We start from the raw sequence: 19,564 nt of genomic DNA on the forward strand, positions 1-19,564 counted from the left end.
GTAGTTTCTTTATTCTCTTTTTAATATAAAAAACATGGTGACAGGTGAGGCAGGGGCACATGCAGGGGATAGCAGAACCCCTCCTGGGCCTCGGGCCACTGCCCCCCAGCCTGCAGAGGGCGACAGGGTGGTCAGAGGAGCAGGCTGAGGGGAGCAAGGGCCCCAGGAGTAGGAGCCCAGAGATTCCTGGGCTGGGGCCTGCCCCTGAAGTTCCCGTCCACCCTGTGAGTCCGGGGCCAGGCGTTCATTTGCTGTCTAGCTCCCTGCCCTGAGTCCGCAGGTAGCACGGAGTCCCCGGTGGGTGGGGGGTGGCTGTCCCCTTCTCCACCCTGAGCTTGGGCAGAGCAGCAGATGGAAGCAGGTCTGGCAACACTGAGTTCTGAGGCTGGTGGTCAGACCCCTGTGCCTTCTTCCTGGGTCCACTGGACTGTACCAGAGCCGTGGCAGCCGATAAGCACCATCTCCAGGCTATGGGGCTCCCAGGGCAAGGCGTGGCCCCCCGAAGCTGGTGGGGGCTCTCCGGTGCTGGCAGCCTCAGCCTGGGTCATGGGCTCCGGGGGCCCAGTCCTAGCCCCTTCCTCGGGAGGCGGTAAGCCAGGGGTGCTGGGCTCAGGGCAGAGTTCTCCTGAGCCTGGGGGCTCCGAGTCAGAGGTGGAGGTCCAAAAAGCAGTGGCTCGAGGCCATGGTGAGCTCTGAGATGCAGGGGGGCCCCAGGGCCAGGGAGCCATGAGGGGAGGGGGCCCTGGACGAGGGTGGGGCCAGGTCCCACTCAAGACAGAGCCAGCTGAGGGCTGTAGGCAGCAGGAGGATGCCCCAGTGTCCACACACAGGGGCTGCAGCAGCCCAGAGGCCCCGGCCGGGCAGGGGCCCTCCCCTCGGGGTGCCAGGACCAGCTGCACAGCCTGGCGAAGGGACTGCAGCCCCTCCCGCATCTGCAGCACCTGCTCAGACAGCTCCATCACCTGCAGGGAGGGTGGGCGTGGTCAGAGTGGAGCCGGGACCCGCCAACAGCAGGCACACCCCACCTGGCCCCTCACCCACCGCCTGCCGAAGCTTGTCCAGCGTGTCTGTGTTCCTCACCTCGCTGGGCCCAAGGGGGACAGTGAGCAGGCCGTTCTCTGTGGACAGTAGGAAGGGGTTACCAGCCAGGGCTGGTCAATGAAGATAGCGCGGGGTCCAGGCCTCTGCCTGGTGAGCACAGACCACACTGGCCTGGCCAGGCCTGCCGCCAGGAGCAGCCATTTGTAACCTTGCCCGAGTTGCTGAATCCAGTGCAAACCGCCAGGGAGCCTCGGGCACACTGACTCGGGCTTCCCCCTTGGGAAGCTGCCTTCGTGATTGTCTCTTGTTCTGTCTTCCAGGCTAGGGGACACTCTGAGGGCTGCCGGGCCTGCCCGGTGGTCATTTTCAACTCTGCTTCCCCAGCCCTGTATCTCCCGCAGTGGGCCAGACACTTCTAAGGGTTTTAACAACATTATCTCATTTAACATGCACAACCACCTTTTTACAGATAGGAAGCTGGCAGCAGAGATCTAAGCTCCATTTCAGCTACCTTCCAACACCAAGGTGCTGGTGTTACCCACCAAACTCCCCCGCCCAAACCATGCAGATGGATGAGGGCAAGAAGGCATCCAAAGTCTGTGCCCTGCCAGTTTCTCAGAGGCCCCCAGGGCAAGGGGCCTGCTCTGCCAGCCTCCCCACGGACTGAGCCCTAGTACCTGGTCCAGGAGAAGGGCTGCTGCTACATTCCGGGCCAGACTGCCTCACACGGAAGGAGAACTGGGGCTGGTCGGAGCCACAGCCGTCCTCAATCCCATCTACGACCCTGCGGACGCAGGCGCCAGGGCAACAAATCAGTCAACAGACAGACACTGCAGTGTTCTGTTTTACAGGACAAGATGCCCCACTGTCCACAGAAGCTACAAGAGCTGGAGCTAGGCCAGGGGCTTGGGGTCCCAAGAGAAGGGTGGAACACGTGGTCCCTTTTTCCCTAGGAGCTTGCAGTTTCTAGCTTGAGCGGTATGAAACAGCAAGAGTTCTGAGCAGTGCATGGCCTGAATGGTGGAGTTGGGGCAGGGAGGAGGTGGGGTAGTCAAGGGGGCTTCCTGGAGGAGGCTGAGAGGGGTTAGGATGGAAGGATGGGCATCCAGGGCAGCAGTGTGGCTGGCTGGGGACCCAGCCCTGTCACTAGCTCTGCCTGACTTCAGTGGCCCAGAGCTCGCTCACCTGGGGCTCAGATCTGGGGGCACATTCCATGGCACGGGGGGCAGCCGCAGCCCCTCCAAGCTCCGAGGGTGAGTTGAGGGGCCGGCCTCAGCCTGCAAAGCCCCAGCCCTGCCTGGCCGCCCTCTGCCACCCAGCCGGGACCGGGGCACAGTTCGCCGCGGGGATAGCAGCTTGGCAGCTGAGGACGAGGAGGTGCAGCCAGGGGACAGCAGGGGGCTGGAGGGCTCATCAGCTGGGGCTGGGGAGGCTGCGGGGCCCTGCTCCCCGTCTGTCTCCTTCTCCTCCAGGGTGGACATGAGGGTGTTGTCGCCACTCAGGGAGCTGGTGTCCGCCTGGGGAGAGCAGGGGCAGGGACTCAGCATGGATAGCACCCCAGTGTCCCACTCACTCTCCCTGCCAGGTCTCACGGTCCTAGAAGCCAGGAGCTGTTTTTGTTAAAACAGATGTGGGTGTCTCTTATCTCCTGAGGAGGAGGCTCAGCAGGGGGAAGGGGTGTTTTCCTGCTGCCATCTCAAAGCCACCAGCCCTGGAGGCGTTCACTGTCCCTCAAAATTCTAGCCAAGCACGGACACGCTGTCTCTCTACTTGGTCTCTGAGGCACACTGAACTGTCCAGGAGGACCCGGTACTAAAAACTGGTTTGGAATTAGTGACATAAGGCAGGGAAACTCAAAAGCCCCCTCAGAGTGGTCCTGGGTCATGGCAGCGCACTTTGCAGAGGTGGCCTGACCTGAGGGCACCGCCCATCCCCTGCACACAGCCTCCTTGTCTGGTACCAGTGGGTTTGGTCAGACTCTCCTGGGCCAGGGAGAGCAGGAGAGGTGGCTGAGCAGGACAGGGCTGGGCTCTAAGGGCTGGTGTGAGGGAGTGAAGGGGCGGGAGAGTGTGGAGCCACCCCCATCATGCATGCAGTGCTCACACCAGGCCATGCGCTCACACCAGGCCATGCACTCACACAGCACCCCCACGGACCCCCTTTCCAACTCCCCAGGCCTCCAGCCCTCCCGCGCACAGACCCAGCGCCCTCACCTCGGCGGGGCCTCCACCAGCACCCAGGTTGTAGCTGAGCTCCCCTCGGAGGCCCCGGCTGAAGCGGGGGGCAAACTCGGGGTACAGTGCCAGGCTCTCATGCAGCCCGGCCAGCTGCAAACACTGTAGGACGCAGTACGTCAGCCCCTTCACATCGGCGTTGGCCTTGACCACCTGCTCACGCCGGGGCAGCTCACAGCCGATCAGGTCTCCCTTCCCTGAGAAGAGCCAGCAGAGGTCAGCAAGCCCTGTCCCTCAGCCACCAGACAGGGGATGCCTGGGGCCTCTCCAGCCAGGACAGGAGCGGGGGGGCCCAGACGCTGGCCAGCCCCCGCTGCCCGCCTCACTGGCTTCTCAGAACAGCCCGGTGGCCCGGGTGCTCAGTCACCTTTGGGGTCAAAGCACTGTGCTGAAACACCCAAGTTTTAAGTCTAATGGTCTCCAAGTTGCATGTGGATCAGAATCCTCTGGGAAAGTTAAACCTATCAGACTCCCCAGGGAAGGAGCCCCATCACTATGTACAGAATCATAATATCTACTGGAGCCCACGCAATTGTTTTTAAGCCCCGTGGGTGATTCAGATGGAGCTTGTCTAGGAACCAGTATGTGGAACCAGCAAGTTAGTGCTGTGTGTGTGTTGGGGGGAGGGAGGGTCATGTTATTGCACCGAGCCTTGGTGCCTCTTCTACATGGCAGATCCTGTCCTGAACTGAGTCTGTGGTGCTTTCTTCATCTTACCAGAAGGTGTCAACGGAGGGGTTCCCCACCACCCAAGTGAGACTGCCACCTGGCTGACAGCGATAGTAAAATGGCATCAATTCGAGTCCGCACCCCAATCTCAAGAGATGTTAAATTGCAGGGTGGGAGGGGGGTGTGGGGGGAACATATGACTTAGAATCAATGAAATAGGATGTCTCCAATCAGGGACATGAGGATTAAATGAGTTTGTATAAAGTATTGGTCACATAGATGGTCGGTCAAAGTTCATTTCCTTCCCTTCCCTCTCAACAAGAATCCCCTATAGCTGATTCCCATCAGGGATGGCTGGCCACCGGGGCTTGGGCAGAGCACTCATGGCCCTCACAAGGAAGCTCAGCCCACAGCCAGACATTTCACAAGATTAGACAGCTTTTCCTCATCCTTAAGGAAAAAGATGGCTTGCCGCCACCCCCGCTGTGGGCTGCCTCCCGCTGCCAGCAGAACTCACTGAGCTTAAAGGCCTCCTCTAAATGTTCACGGACTTTTGCTCAAACTTAAGTGTAGAACGCATCATCGTTAAATCTTATTTTCTTGGCTCCCGGCCATCCTTCTGGTTCCTTCTGAGAGCTGTTTGGATCTCAGTGTGATCATCTGATGAATGAGCTCTCTCTCCTCATGTGTGTCATCTGGAAATAGGATAAGGATGTATTTCTTGTTCTCATCCAAGAGGGGAGAGAAAAACAAGAGATAGGACAGGACCAAGGATGGAGTTCCGTGCCACTGGTCTTGGGGACCAGCTTCCAGCTGACCTCAGCCAGAGCTTCCAGCTCAACTCATCAAGGCGTGTGAGGTCCTCCCCACACCACCACTCAGCTCATCTCCCTTTGTCTTGCCTCTGTCCTCCCCCATAACTAACTTTGCATGCTTAGCTGTTAGTTTATACACAGGGGTAGAGGCCAGAATTGATACTGCTAGAGATGCGTGAGCCTTAGATGCCAGGAGCAGGCAGCAAGCACCTGCATGTTCAACTAAGGAGGCAGGTGGGAGATGGGGTGAAGGCAAAGCAGAAAACCAGGCTATCATGAAGGCTAGGGAGCCAGGCGTCCATCAGGGCGTCCAGTGCAGCCAAGTCAACAGAGGAAACCGTTCATCTGGAACATACGGGCAGGGACAGGACGGATCAAAGGTGGCGTACGTCCCAGCGTGGAGAATTCTGGAAGCAAAGGTGGGCCGTGGGCAGCGGCCCTCCTTGAGGCTGCCTTCACACCAGATACGGGCATTCTGAGACCTGGCGCCTGGCATCAAAGAGGGATTCTTGCAGGACCCATGCCAGCTGCCAGCCACGCTGCTTCCTCAGCTCCAAGCTGAAAGCCATCTGCTTAATAATCCACTGGACAATCTTGCTTTGGAGTGACCAGTTTGCAACTGTCAAAATCTGCTTTTTTGCCTTTCTGATTTATCTCCAGTTCCTCATAATTTCTCCCGGATTGCCAGCCATACGTGAATGGCCATAATTCCATTTGCTCAGGGTCCTGGCATTAACTGCACGTAGGGCCAGAAGCCAAACTTGTGAGCAATGCCTCTCTCGGTTCTCATGGTATTTCTTTCTTCTGTTCCTGTTGGAAGACCATCCTCAGAGACGAGAGGATGGACACACGGTTGCTGCTGGCCAGGTGGTTCTCCAGGTGAGTGACAAACTCCAGCCTCTCCAGGCAGCAGCAGCTGTCCCCACAGGGAGTGTGCAAGCACTGCTGCCTGAGGACTGGCTGTGGTCCGGGCACCTTCCATCTGTATGTGAGGCCCTCTGTTCCCCACAGAGACCACAGCGTCCCCACAGCCCTGGAGCCTGCAGCCCCGTGTCGCCCACCACCCTGAAATCGCACCCTTTTTGCGGGAGGACTCTCCCCAGAGCAGAGCACTTAAGAGCACAACGTCTGAAGCCTGAGGTTGAGTTAGCAGGCCAGGTTCTAGCCCTAGTGGCCTGCCGACTCATTAACTTCTCAGAGTCTCAGTCTCCTTCCATGCAAAACAAGACTGGCAATAGTTTCTCCCGGCTGGGTTTTGTGAGGTTTGCGTGAGTTGAAGCATGTAAGGGCCTGGATGCAGGGCTGGCTCCACTGTAGGACCCCTGGGGCCAGCACTGTTACCACATCCCTTCCACAACTGCAATCTCTCCCTCTTATCTAAGGGACTGATCTAAGGATCAGTCTTTTCTTTTGCCAAGAAGGGAAATGTATTTGGAGCCTGAGCTCTGTTGTCACCCATCTCAATCCCGGGCCTGCTCTAGGAGAGTAGCATCTCCTGTTTTCTAACAAAAATGGCATACACACACATACAGTCGATTAATCTTCGACAAAGGAGGCAAGAATATACAATGGAGAAAAAACAGGCTCTTCAGCAAGTGGTGTGGGAAAGTTGGACAGCTGCATGTAAATCAATGAACTTAGAACACTCCCTCTCACCATACACAAAAATAAACTCAAAGTGGCTCAAAAACATAAGACATGGTACTGTAAAAGCCCTAGAAGAGGACATGGGCAAAACATTCTCTGACATAAATTATACTAGTAATTTTTTAGGTCAATCTCCCAGGGCAATAGAAATAAAAGCAAAAATAAACAGATGGACCTAATCAAATACAAGCTTTTGCACAGCAAAGGAAACCATAAACAAAATGAAAAGACAATCTATGGAATATATTTGGAGAAAATATTTGCAAATGATATGACCAACGAGCTTAATTTCCAAAATATACAAGCAACTCATACAACTCAACAACAACCATAATCACAGCAAAAAACAACCCGATCAAAAAAATGGGCATTAGAACTAAACAGACATTTCTCCAAAGAAAACATACAGATAGGCAACAGGCATATGAAAAGATGCTCAACATCGCTACTTATTAGAGAAATGCAAGCTAAAACTCCAATGAAGTACCACGTCACACTGGTCAGAATGGCCATTATTGAAAAGTCTACAAATAACAAATGCTGGAGAGGGTGTGGAGAAAAGGGAACCCTCGTACACTGTGGGTGGGAATTTGAGTTGATGCTGCCACTATGGAAAACAGCATGGAGATTCCTCAAAAAACTAAAAAGAGAGTTGCCATGTGGTCCAACAATCCCACTCCTGGGCAAATATCCAGACAAAACTCTAGTTCAGAAAAATACAAGCACCCCTATGTTCATAGCATTACTGTTTACAACAGTCAAGACATAGAAACAACCTAGATGTACATTGACCAACACATGGATAAAGAAGAGACGGCATGTATGTATATATGTATATGGGAATACTGCTCAGCCATAAAAAAGAATGAAATAATGCCATTCGTAACAACATGGGTGGAACTAGAGATTATCATACTAAGTGAAGTCAGTCAGAAAGAGAGAGAAATGCCATATGATACCACTTATATGTGGAATCTAAACTATGACACAAACGAACTTATCTACAAAACAGAAACAGACTCACAGACATAGAGAACAGACTTATGGTTGCCAAGGGGGAGGGAAGATAGGGAGGGAGGGAGTGGGAGGTTGGGATCAGCAGATGCAATCTATTATATATAGAATAGATAAACAACAAGGTCCTGCTGTGCAGCGAAGGGAGTATATTCAATATTCTATGATAAACCATAATGGAAAAAAATATTAAAAAGATTGTGTATATATATGTATAACTGAATCACTTTACCATAAAGCAGAAATTAACACATTGTAAATCAACTATACTTCAATAAATTAAAAGAAAAAAAATAGCGTTCATGCCTCCCTTTTTCCTGCCTGAACACTTGCCAGCACTTGAATCTTTAGCATTTGATTTTTCCCCCTTGACAGAAAGTGCTCCCTTCCGTCCTCTCACAGACCAAAGGCTGGCACTTGGCTCTCATCCTGGCCTCCCGAAATCCAGGAGATGAGGTCACTTCTTCGTGTTGCCACCTGGTGGTCACCGGGTCCGCTCTTAGCTTTGCCTAGGGCTCCACGGCTGCTACCGACCCCACCCTGGCTGCTTCTCCCTGGAGGCCTTGCCCACATCTCTCTGCAGAAGGGACCATGGTTCCACCCGCCCCGCTCCCCAGCCCTGGCATCCTCCACTTCGCCCTCACAAACCTAGGATGGCGAGCACAGTTCCGCCCTTGAGCACCTCCATGGAGCCAGAGCAGACGAAGTAGAGGGCCTGGAGGGCGTCGCCCTGGTGGATGAGGTACTCGCCCGGCGTGCAGAAGGCGGGCCGCAAGGCCAGGGACAGCGCCCGCAGGCAGCCCCGGCTGGCCGCCTCGAACAGGGGCAGCTGCAGGACCTCCTTGTGCAGGTGCATGGCGATGTCAGCGCGGAGCTCGTCTGGGAGGCTCTGCAGCAGCTGCGGGTGGCACCAGGTGGGGAAGGTCAGAGTGGAGAATGGGAGCAGCCTCCCGCCAGCCCTTTCCACCCGGAGAGCCTGAGGAGCAAGGGGAGGCGTGGGAGGGACCGGCCTCCCTCCCCTCCAGCAGCCCTGCTTTTCTCCACCAGGCCTTGGGCTTGGACGTCAGTGAGCAGGGCCTGTAGATCTAACGATGGTGGAGAGGGGCCTTCGAGCCGGCTTGGCTGCCTTCTGCTCCTCCCCGCTGTCTCCCCAGGAGAGAGCGGAGGCACGGAGGTCAGAATGCTGCCTCCCTTGCCCTCCAGCCCGGTCCGCGGAATCTTGGGCGGAGCGCACGCTCCTGGAAGGAGCAGAGGCTGGAAGGGCCGGCCCTGGAGGCCTGCGCACCTCTGTGGTGTCGATACCGTTGTTCACCGCCCAGGTCGCCTGGAAGTACTCGAGCATGCGCTGCTTGAGGGGCTTGGGGATGCGGTGGATGCGGATGTAGTCGCGCAGGTCGCGGGTGCGGCTGTGGTACAGAAAGCGGCGGGCGTACATGCGCTGGATGATGGCCGTCACGTTCCCAAACACCACCGCGTGCATCAGGGCTGGGGAGGGGGGCAGAGGGGTCACCTCCAGGACCTGCCCAGCCCGGCCAGCCACGTGCTGGACACACCTGTCCCCCCAGCTCCCACTCCGCCCCCACGCTAGGCGAGGCCCCGGCTGCCGTGTGGCCTCTCCCGGCCCTGGCCTCGGGTTCCCTGTTCCTCTAAGGCAGACGCACCTCGGGGAAGGACCTGGGGACCCTGCTGGGGGTGGGGAGGCCGGGGCATGGCCGAGGTCATGAGTCTGGGACGGGGCCCTGGACCGGAAGCGGGGCAGGCCTCACCGCCGATGAGCATGGTGCAGATGGAGAAGATCTTCTCCGTGTCCGTGTTGGCGGACACGTTGCCGAAGCCCACGCTGGTGAGGCTGCTGAGCGCGAAGTAGAGGGAGGTGATGTAGGCGCTGCGCAGTGAGGGGCCGCCCAGGAGCTCAGGCCCGGTCCTGTTGGCCTCGCCGAAGCTGCTGCTACAGTTGTCACTCTGGCCCGAGCTGTTCCCTGCGGCAGGGCTCCGGCCCACCAGGTAGTAGGGGGTCTCCAGTCGGCGGGCCAGCTCCTGCAGCCAGCCTGGGGAGAGGGCAGGATGGCACTGCTGCACTGTGGCCACCGTGTGCATGCTGCTTCCCCTGGGGTGAGGGGGCACCTGGCTGCAGACCCACCCTCATGCTTCTTTCCAGGTGTGTCCCTCCTCTGCCAGCCTTGCACACCCCATCCTCCCTTGATCCTCACCAAGACAAGCCCATGAGGATGAGACTGTCATCTCCCCAGACGGTGTCTCTAGGTGCTGAGGCTGCAGTGAGAAGTGCTGCACCCTCCTCCCCACGGTGGCACTAAACCCAGGCAGTGAGCCCAGCTGGAGGGGGCACAGGGGCTGGTGGGCTCGCTGTACCAGCCCCAGCCTCACTCCCAGGCCCCCCTCCTCTGCCTGATCCTCCTAGACTCTTCTCACTTTTTCTCTGAGCTCCGGAAAGCCATCCTCCATTCAGTCCCATCCTGCCCCACAACCACACACGCCACCCAACCTCGTGCACATGTTCTCGGGCACGGCAACACGGATGTGTGCCTATACCCCATTGAGGCTATAGTTGTGCTCCACGCAGTCAAGAGGACAAGGACACACACGTGTGAGCACAGTTCCAGGAGCACAGCCATGCCTGTGCACACTTGGGAGAGAGACGAGGACACACAGGTGCTTGCACACTGACAGCCAGGTAGGAGAGGGACACACCTGCATGGACATGAGCACAGAGGTAATGAACACAGAGGCTCCGCACACACACAGACACAGGCCAGCCAGGGACACTGGGAGGACAATGAAGATCGCCCCAGTCTCCCCATCAACCCCACATTCTCTGGTCAGACTTTAGAGGGGGTGGGACTGCGTACTGGGGTCTCTCAGGAGCCCACAGCTGCCCAAAGTCACTCAGTCCACCTGGAGGGATGTGGGAATTCTAAGGTGTTAGATGAAGGTCCCCAGGGTCCACAGAGGCCCCAAGAGTCCTGGCAGAGGTGGGGGCCACGGAAAGCCAGGGAGAGAGGGAAGCTCTAGCACAGGGGTCCAGAGGGTGGGCTCAGGATCACAGGCTGCGGTTGGACCCACCTTTCCACATACCCCTCCCCAGACCCCTAATCCACACTCACCCTAACAGCACACACACAGCCCCCTGTGGTCCTCACACCCCTCCTCTCACCCCCAGCCCTTCATTCAGGAACCTCACACATGTGCCAGGAGCCAGGTGACCCCCAGGAGCTTCCTGCAGGGGAAAAATGTACCCAGCACCTGAGGGCCCTGGGGTGGGGCTCAAACCCATATGCTATGGGCCAGAGTTAGACGACTTCCTGAAAGAGGGGGCACTGGTGCTTGGTCTCAGAGGATGGGTGGTTTTGAGATAAAGAAACTGAGAGGGGCTCATTCCTGATCTAGGGAAAGGCCTGGACTAACCTAGAACTGGCAGCAAGTACAGGCAAGTAGCTTAGCTAGAATGTGGGGTCCACGCTGGGGAGCAAGCTCCAGGCTGAGGAGTTGGGGGTATATGTGAAATCCTGAGCCAAGGCGAGGACTCGCCCTCCTGTTACTTGAGATGTGAGAACACAGGGAAGTGTACAGAGCTCTTCAGTCGTTATTTAGGTGGGCCGCTGAGGTGAAGCCAGTTGCTGGGGGAGAGGGAGGGGGCTGGAGGCAGGAGAAGGAGCAGGATGAAGGGAGGAGCCCCTCCTCATGTAGTCTTGGTCCTGGGGCGTCCACAGCCTCTGATGCTGGTGGTGGGATACTGCCTCTGCTCGTGAAGGGTCAACTGCAGAGGCTGTTCTGGAGGCTGATGTCCCCAAACGACCTCCCTCAGTATTTAGCACCAACTTTTGAAAATCCAGCCCATCTCCACTGGGCTAATGGGACTCTGGGGTCGGAACTCTGTGTCCACACCCGGGGCAGTGCAGCTGCCCAGAACCAAGGCAAGGAGGCCAAGGGAAGGCACCTCCCACCAGACAGAGCTGGGCCAGCAGGGAGTGCCACTCTCCCCAACGGACATCCCTGCCTGGGTGGATTTCAGCAGGTCTGGGTGCAGGTCCCACCCAGTTAAGGGTAGTTTCCCTGGAGAAGGAAGGGGCAGATGAAATTGTGAAGGACTTGGAAACTCCCCTAGAGTGAACTAGTGTGTGTGTTAGTCGCTCAGTCATGTCCGACTCTTTGTGACCCCACAGACTGTAGCCTGCCAGGCTTCTCTGTCCATGGGATTCTCCAGGCAAGAATACTGGAGTGGGTTGCCATTCCCTTCTCCAGAGGATTCCTGACCCAGGGATCAAACCCGGGTCCCCTGAACTTCAGGCAAATTCTTTACTGTTTGAGCTACAGGGAAGTTCCTAATGTGAACTAGTACCAGCCCCAAACAGAAAAACCCTCTGGAACTTAGGGTTCAAGGTATGATCTGCAAAACAGTCAGACAGCCCCCTACAACCCCCATGCTCTCCATGGAGGGGCTCAGAGCTCCTCTGGGAGCCAAAGGTGCTCTTCACGTCATCTCAGCAAGCCCTGTGAGGTGGTCAGAATGGAGAATTCACGTGGACGCAAGACTCAGGCGTCTGGATCCTGCTGGGGAAGGCAACTGACCCCAGGGATTTGCAGGAGTCTCAAGAGACTTGGGTTCAATCCTTGGGTGGGGAAGATCCCTTGGAGTAGGAAATGGCAACCCACTCCAGTATTCTTGACTGGAGAATTTCACCGACAGAGGAGCCTGGTGGGCTAAAGTCCATGGGGTCACAAAGAGTCAGACACAACTGAGCGCTAATGCACACACACACGACTTTGGGGTCAGGGCTTTGCGTCACCATTACCTATCTCCCAATCCTCTGACCTCAGAGCTGCCTCCACCACAGCCTCCCTCTGGGAAGGGCAGGTGCCAAGGAGCTGACACTGTCTGGAACATTCTGGTTCCTGTGCTCAGCAACTAGAGCTTTGGGGAATATCCAAGTGGGCCTCTGGGCTACACACCAGTCTCCGTGGGCTTTGTGAACGGGGGAGGATTCACAGAAGTCTCCTCGTCCCCGGGCACTGATCAGAGCACGTGTCTAAAGCCAACCTGGACTCCGGGTGACTGACCCCACCAAGGAGCAGGTAGTCATAGGGGGGCGTCCGAGCAGCTGGCCTCTTGCCCACTGACTGGAAACCGGGGCTAAAGGCCAGTTACCAGGAAGTTGCCAGAGGGCTGGAGGGCGTGGGCGGAAGAAGGTGTGTTCAATTTTGGAACAGAATGGTTTGGAGAGAGGACGGAAGCTGAGATGTTCACGCAGTGGTGCCAGTGGAGTCGCCCAGGGAGAGCAAGGTGGGGGAGGAGGGGTCTGAGGAAAGCCCGGGGCAGGAGGAGGCCTCATCCTGGGGCAGAGAGGTGGCTGGCAGGGTCAGGTGCTCTGGGGACTTCAAGGGGATAAGGGTTTGGTCCCAGAAGGTCACTGTGACCTGCAGGGTGACATTTTGGGTTGAGCAGTGGGGGTGGAAGCCCTCCTGGCAGGAGTTAAGTCGTGAGTGGGAGGTAAGCAGAGGGAGGAGCTGTGAGCGTGGAGGTGAAATGAAGGAGAGTGAAGACACTGGTGGGGCGCAGGGAACGGCTGCTTTTCAGGCAGGGGGAGGCTGACACGGATGAGAGAACGTGCTGCCGGAGGCAAAAAGAGCGGGGAAGGGGCCTTAGGAGCCAAGGTGGTGGAGAATGAGCTTCCAAGAGATTGGTGGGAAAGTGCCAGGCATGTGAGGAGCCCCTGATCATGGGAGACCATGGGAGACCATGGGAGACCATGGGAGAGAGGTCTCCTGAGAGGGGTGGGCTTCCCAGGTGGGCAGGGAACAGAAGCAAGTGCCACAGGCTTGACCACGAGGAGGCCACGATGGGTGAACAGCCTCTCCCAGGCAGCCTACCAGGCTTTTTCCACAATAAGGGGCTGCTGGAGAGTGGGCCTGCCTTGAGGGGGAGGCTCTGTCACACTCCCCTCTGCACACACACACCAGCCCCCGTCTCCCCCTCACACACACACACATACTCGCACACACGCCCCAGACACACAGCTGTGAGCATGTACACACGCAGGCTTGCACACATCTCTCTGACACCTTGTATCAGCTCACAGATATCCCCTGACACACACTTGAACTCACATTTCCCTGACACACACACCCTTGAGTGAACAGATTCCTTGGGCACATGTACATACACACACACACACACACACACACACACACATGCAAGCAGCCTCCAGTACCAATCTCGGGCAGCTCCGAGGCGCTGCTCTCAATTTCCCGCTGGCCAATGTAGAACCAGACGCAGGCCACCCAGTGGGCGAGCAGGGCAAACACGGCCATGAGCAGGGTCAGCACCACGGCGCTGTACTGCGAGTAGCGGTCCAGCCGGGGGAGCAGGCGAAGCAGCCGCAGGAGTCGCACTGTCTTCAGCAGGTGCGCCCCGAAGTACTGCAGTGGGGGGAGGCGGGGCAGTCACCCCAGGGCTGGCCTGGCCCGTCCCACCCCCGAGCCCGCCCAGCCCGACCGCACTGACCACATTGACCTTGAAGGCGTGCAGCAGGTCAAAGGGCAGCGCTGCAATGACATCCAACAGGAACCACGTGGTAACGTAGTGGAGGCAAATGGACTTGGGGGCAAACACCACCTGGCCTGACTTGGACACGAACGTGGTACGGAAATTCAGCACAATGTCTGTGGGAAGTCAGGGCGGGACTCAGCGTGGGTTGGGGAGAAGCCACACTTTTTTGGGCCCCTGGCTCAGTATGTGACACTGGCCTGGGCCCTTTATATGCATCGTCTTAGTTTTCACAGTAACTGCAAAGGGTAGGTACTGTTATGCCTATTTGATGATGGGAGAAACAGGCTTGGAGAGGCTATGACTCGGTCGCGGTCAAGTGACCCATTAGCAGTGGGGACATATGGACCCGTGGTCCTATTTCAAAGGCCACGGGTCATAAACAAAGGGAAGGCCAGGGGGACAGCAGGGGGCAGTGGAAGCCATGCAGACTATCCCCACCAAAGCCCGGGGGTCGCCAGGGGTGGGACGCACAGAGTGCACATACCGAGAATGAAGAGGACCTCCACGGCCAGGTCGCAGACACTGGGGGGGCCACGGGCGGCACTGGGCTCCCGGGCTGTGCTCACGCACACGCTGTAGGGCACGGTGACAGCCACGTAGAGGGTGGCCAGCAGGATGAAGCCATCCCAAGTGGCCCTCAGCGCCCCACAGTGCAGCAGGATGAAGGGCGACTTCCGGATGGCGGCTACCTTGTACTCAGGCAGATTTGGCTTCTCCCCAAACACCCCCTAATGAGAGGCAGGGCAGGGCCAGGCAGGGAGGACAGTAAATTGGCACAGGCTGAGTTTGGATAGAGTCTGGCCTCCTTTCTCTCCCTGCATTCTCAAAACCACCTCTGGCACAGGTTTTAGAGCCCACTGGTTATAGATCAGAAGACTGAGCATTAGGGAGCTCCAGTGACTCAGCCAAGGTCACACAGCTGCTTAGCAGAGGAGCCAACACTGAGCCAAGGGCCATCTGACTCCAGGGTCCAAACTCCTCCTTTTACCTTTGACAACTCAGGCAGGTGACACTCTCGCCACAACTCCCGAAATGCTAGTGGAGCCTGAGTGGCCCCCTGAGCAGTCTCTCTGTGGTCGGCTCCGTTCCCCTTCTCCATCTCCTCAGCCTGCCCCCCCAGGGCCCCCCTCCCACACACACCCTAGCGCACAGTCCACCTTATTGAGCTTGTGCTTGCCCTTGGGCTGCTTCTGCAGGTGCCCAGACAGGTGGTAGAGCACAGCCCGGCTCCGTCGCCGGTTGGCATTGAAACCTTTGGATCCAGCCCGGCCATATCGGCGTCGGCCACCACCTGCAAAAGAACAAGGGCTGGAGAGAAGGGCGGGGGGGGCGCACACACTTAACCCTGGGGTGTGGGGGTAGACACCTGGTGCTGGCCCAGGGACTGGCTCATTGACTAGTTAGACTATTCAGAGCTGGGGCTCCAGCGTTTCTCACTTCCTAGAGTCATTTGCCAACAACCCCAGCAACGAGCAGTGCTGAGGGTGCATATGGACCCTCCTCCCAGTGCCTTCTTCTAGGAGGGGGACCGGGGCAAGGCAGGAGAGGATCTCCACTAGGAAAGGCCTGAGAGAGGAGTGGGGAGATGGTTCCCAGAGTGGGGGAGTGCTGAGCTAGCAGGAGGCCAAGGGGCAGAGTTGCTGCAACCCTTAGCTGGGGGATGGGAAGAGTATCCCAGCATTAGCAAATGGCAAAGAGGCCTTGTGGCAGCTTCCGTTAACAGCTCTGTGAGCTGTCCAAAGGGCACTCCCAAGCCCTAAGAGGATGCAAGAGGGGAAAGACCACAAGGACTTAAAGGAGGGTTTTAGCTAGGGCTCCCCAGACAGGTTTGTATGAAGAAAAGGAACCAGGTGGGCCTCACTAATCAGTGGGAAAATGGTACTTCATGGACACTAGTGGAATGTGTTTTTTTCCGTTTCTTAGTAAAGTTGACGTCAAAACTCCAGCTTTTGGGACTTCCCTGGTGGTCCAATGGTTAAGACCGCCTTCTAATGCAAAGGGTGTGGGTTCGATCCCTGGTCAGGGAGCTAAGATCCCATGTGCTTGACAGCCAAAAAACCAAAACATCAAACAGAAGCAATGTTTAACAAACTCAATAAAGACTTTAAAGATGGTCCGAACCCAAAAAAATCTTAAAAAAAACCCCAACAACTCCAACTGTGTCTCAGCAAGCTTTCCCACCTGGGCCTGCAGAGATGAGAGAGCCATAGGCTTCTTAGACAGCAGAGCAGGAGTCAGTCAGTGCGGGTAGGGTGGGGGGCCCTCAAGCCCACGCTGGGTACCACGGCCCCACCCAGGCTGAGGTACCCAACACCCCAGGCAGAGCAGCCAGATCAGTGGCCCCTGGGCACCCACCTGACTCCTTCCAGCTGTCAGGCCCCCCTCGGTTCTTGGTTTCACTGATGTCCTTGTGAGAGACCAGGAAGAGGGCCACCTCCCCTTTCTCATTCTTTATGGGTATCACATCCAGGAGACACCAGAACGGGAGCCCTGGGCATGAAGACACAGCTCAGCTCCCATTTTCTGTGCTGCCCAAGATGACAGAGGGGCCATTGACACCCCTTAGTTAAGGCACAAGCCAGCTCCACTTAGGACACTCAGGCTCGATCGAGCAGGGAGAGGAAGGGCAAGGGAGAGCAGAGTGGACATTCAGACATGTGTGTTCAGAGATCTGTCCTGCTAAGTAAGATGGGCAAATTCTTCTGCTGGGGGCGGGGGGAAATCCAAGATGGGAAATAGAGGACTGATTGAGATTGTGGTGAGGACCCAAGAAGGTTGAGAAAAAGGAGATGGGAATGTGGGAAGATGGGATGAGATGGGGAGATGAAGATGGGAGTGGAAAGAAGGGACTGTGGATGGGGTGGGTACCAGGCTGGGTGAGACCAAGAAAGTAAGGCAGGCTGGCCAGACGGCCCCTCACCACTCTTCCGGTACAGGATCAGCTCAGCCTTGAACTCCTTGTGCTCATCCAGGGCCTTGCGGATCTGTTGGCGGACGAGCTCACTTGTGTCTGGCCCATAGAGGAAGGAGCAGGCGCAGCCCCGCTGCATGACCTCGGCCCGGGAGAAACCCGTGAGGTCACAGAAGCCATCAGAGCAGTAGACCACGGGGAAGAGCCCCGCCACCTGGGCGTTGCCCAGCACGAAGTTACTATCTGCAAGAGAGCACCTCTCAGAGCGGGTGTGTGGTGAAGGGACACGAGGTCTACTGCCTTCCTTTAACACTGCCTGCCATCAAAGGGGGGGTGTGACAATCTTGGGACTCCTGCCTGTGAGTGTTTGGGCTGGGGGGCTGGGGGAGGGTTAGGACAGGAGCTGTTCATGAACTGGAGTTAGGATGTCGCCTGTGTTTCAGTGCCCTGCAAGGACCCATTCTTAGCATCGTGTGTAAGTGTATTTGAGAATCGGCATACCTGAGCCCTGAGGCTGGTGAACGCAGCCCTGTGTGGGTGCTCTACTCTCTGGAGTGTGAGCTGACCAGCCAGGGGTAAGGAGTGGGACTGGGGATGTCTGCAGGAGAACTGCAGGACCAGTTCTAGGACCGCCTCAGCCCCACCCCAGCCTCGGCCAGGTTCCCTCACCTGCCAGGTGCTCAGGTGGACCATTTGGCTCCTCCCACTGAGCCTCGCTGGGAAAGGCGATTCAAGCCATCATCTATTCTGCACTCTGCCTGAGCCCCAGCTGCCTGACCTGGCTCGGGAGTTAGTGAATGTGATCCACAATGGGGGTGTAAGGACGGTAGCTGAGCTCTGGCAGCCTGGAGCCAGGAACGTATTGGGGGTTGGGGGGCACTGAATCAGCAGGCTACGGGAGCCAAGTGCAGGCAAAGCAGAGGGAGAAGCCTGAAGGGGTCCTCAGAGAGGGGCTTCCACCCTCTATGAGGAGCCAGAGACTGAGGTAGAGAGCTGGGAAGCCCCACTGCGGGGTGGTGGGGGGTGGGGGTGGGTGGCGGTAGTTTGAGGGAGGAGGAGAAGGAAGGGAGCTTTCACGACTTTCCAGGGTTCAGAGCCATAGAAAACCATAATTCAGAACTCTGGTTGCCTTCTCCAAACTTCCCCAGTCTTGGTGGGAGTCCCCAAACCTGTCTATTTGGGGATAGACGGGCTCAGTGGGTTTAGGCAGTGAGGTGAGCTTGAACCAACAGTGCTCTCCGGAGACCGGTTTACTCTATCCTGGTTTGCAAACCTCTTTTCTACAGCAGTTTTTTTAAGCCTCTGGGCTGTCTCTTGACGCTTCCTTGCCTCACTCCCCAACCTGCCAGTTCGAGGGTAGTCGATGGGACAGCGCCAGACGCAGGGATGGGATAGATTAGATTAAGTAGCTCCGGGTTCTCTCCCCCAGGCACAGAGAGCATGCCCGGCTCCCAGACTGAGAGTTCTAGTCATTTCGCCTGGTCTGGGGCAGCGTTGACTTTGAATTTTTCAGAAACGGCATCTGAAAGGAGACGGTGGTCCCAGCTTAAAGTGGGGCTCGGGGAAGGGAAGGCGAGAGCAGGAGGGCTCCAGTCTGAGATGTCAGGGTACTGGACTAGAGGGAACCCTGGCTAGGGACAGCTGGTCCGGGAGATAGTGGGACGAGGGTCGGGACTCACGCGTGCCGTCGAAGCGCGTGGCGATGGTGTCCAGGAAGGTGTTCTGCGGCGCCAGGAGTCCCCGCATGGCCGGCATCTTAGGCGGCCAAGGCCGCCCGCCCCATCCCTCCGGGGCGCGGGAGCTCAGCGCCGGGGGAGGGCGCCCAAGTCGGCCGCCCCCCACCGGGCCCCGCGCCCCCTAGCGCAGCCGTCGGGGGGCGATGCCCACCCCGGGCTCGCAGGTCCTGCCAGCCGCCCGCGCGCAAGGGGGCGTCCCCGCCGTCGGGGCCCGGAGCATGGCGCGCTGCTCCTCGCGCCCTGGCAGCCCACGAATCCTGGACTCGCGGCTCCGCTCGCACTGTGCTCTCGGCACCTTCCGCTCGCGGCGGCTGCAGCAGGAGCTCCCGTTTCGGCTGCGGGTCGGCTCCCTCTCGGGCTCCGCTCCGCACCGGATCCCCGCAGCTCCCTCCGTCTGTCGGGGAGAAGCGGCAGCCTCCCTCCTTCCCTCCTGCGCCCGCCGCCAGCACCGGGGTAACCATGGAGACGGGGCACACCCAGGCAGGGCCGCCTCCTTAAAGGGACAGGCCTCCCGCCGAGGGATCCCCCTCCCCTCGGGACCTCGTGGGGGCCTGGGAGGCGGCGCCCTCCCTCCCTCCCCGCGCCAAGCGGGCCGCCCGGGCCACCCGAAGCCGCCCCGCCCGCCCTTCGGAGAACGACGGGCAAGCGCCTGGTCCCGCTCGGGCTGACTCAGCCGCAGGGGCGAGGCGTCTTTCTCTGCAGCAAGGGGGTGCTCAGAGAGCCTGGCAGCCTCTCCTCCCCCGGAGGGACCTGGGGAGAGCTCAGGCGGGGGCTGAGCGGGGGTTGCTTGTTTTAGAAGATGCTTTTCCCTTAGGAAAAATGTAACGGGAAAGGGGGCTGGGCCAGCAGGCGGAGGTGGTGAAGACCGGTGGTTGGCGGAAGCTGTGGGGCAGGGGAAGTCTGAAAGGAGATTTGGTGGAGGGGGTCTAAAC

At 57.9% G+C, this 19,564-nt stretch overlaps 1 protein-coding gene across 6 annotated transcripts; it reads right to left on the bottom strand.

Moving 5' to 3' along the window:
* Position 1: 1 nt before the first annotated feature.
* Positions 2–18,705, bottom strand: KCNH3 (potassium voltage-gated channel subfamily H member 3). 6 transcript variants are annotated; one of them, XM_070789152.1, is made up of 16 exons: positions 18,576–18,677; positions 18,239–18,418; positions 16,906–17,139; positions 16,341–16,475; positions 15,143–15,276; positions 14,470–14,713; positions 13,941–14,098; positions 13,648–13,855; positions 9,187–9,468; positions 8,706–8,905; positions 8,069–8,318; positions 3,255–3,472; positions 2,227–2,558; positions 1,719–1,825; positions 1,081–1,118; positions 2–962 (listed from the first exon to the last, which is right to left on the bottom strand). In XM_070789152.1, the coding sequence occupies exons 2-16, from the start codon at positions 18,336–18,338 to the stop codon at positions 393–395; spliced, it is 3,210 nt and encodes a 1,069-aa protein (XP_070645253.1). In that variant the 5' UTR covers positions 18,339–18,418; positions 18,576–18,677; the 3' UTR covers positions 2–392. The 6 variants fall into 6 exon arrangements, with proteins under 6 accessions (XP_070645253.1, XP_019816202.2, XP_019816203.2 ...); XM_019960643.2 differs by having other exon boundaries at positions 1,042–1,118; XM_019960647.2 differs by having other exon boundaries at positions 774–962; positions 1,042–1,456.
* Between the last annotated feature and the right edge of the window lie 859 nt (positions 18,706–19,564).

This window comes from Bos indicus, chromosome 5 (genome assembly GCF_029378745.1).
Source record: "Bos indicus isolate NIAB-ARS_2022 breed Sahiwal x Tharparkar chromosome 5, NIAB-ARS_B.indTharparkar_mat_pri_1.0, whole genome shotgun sequence".
Lineage (NCBI taxonomy): Eukaryota > Metazoa > Chordata > Mammalia > Artiodactyla > Bovidae > Bos > Bos indicus.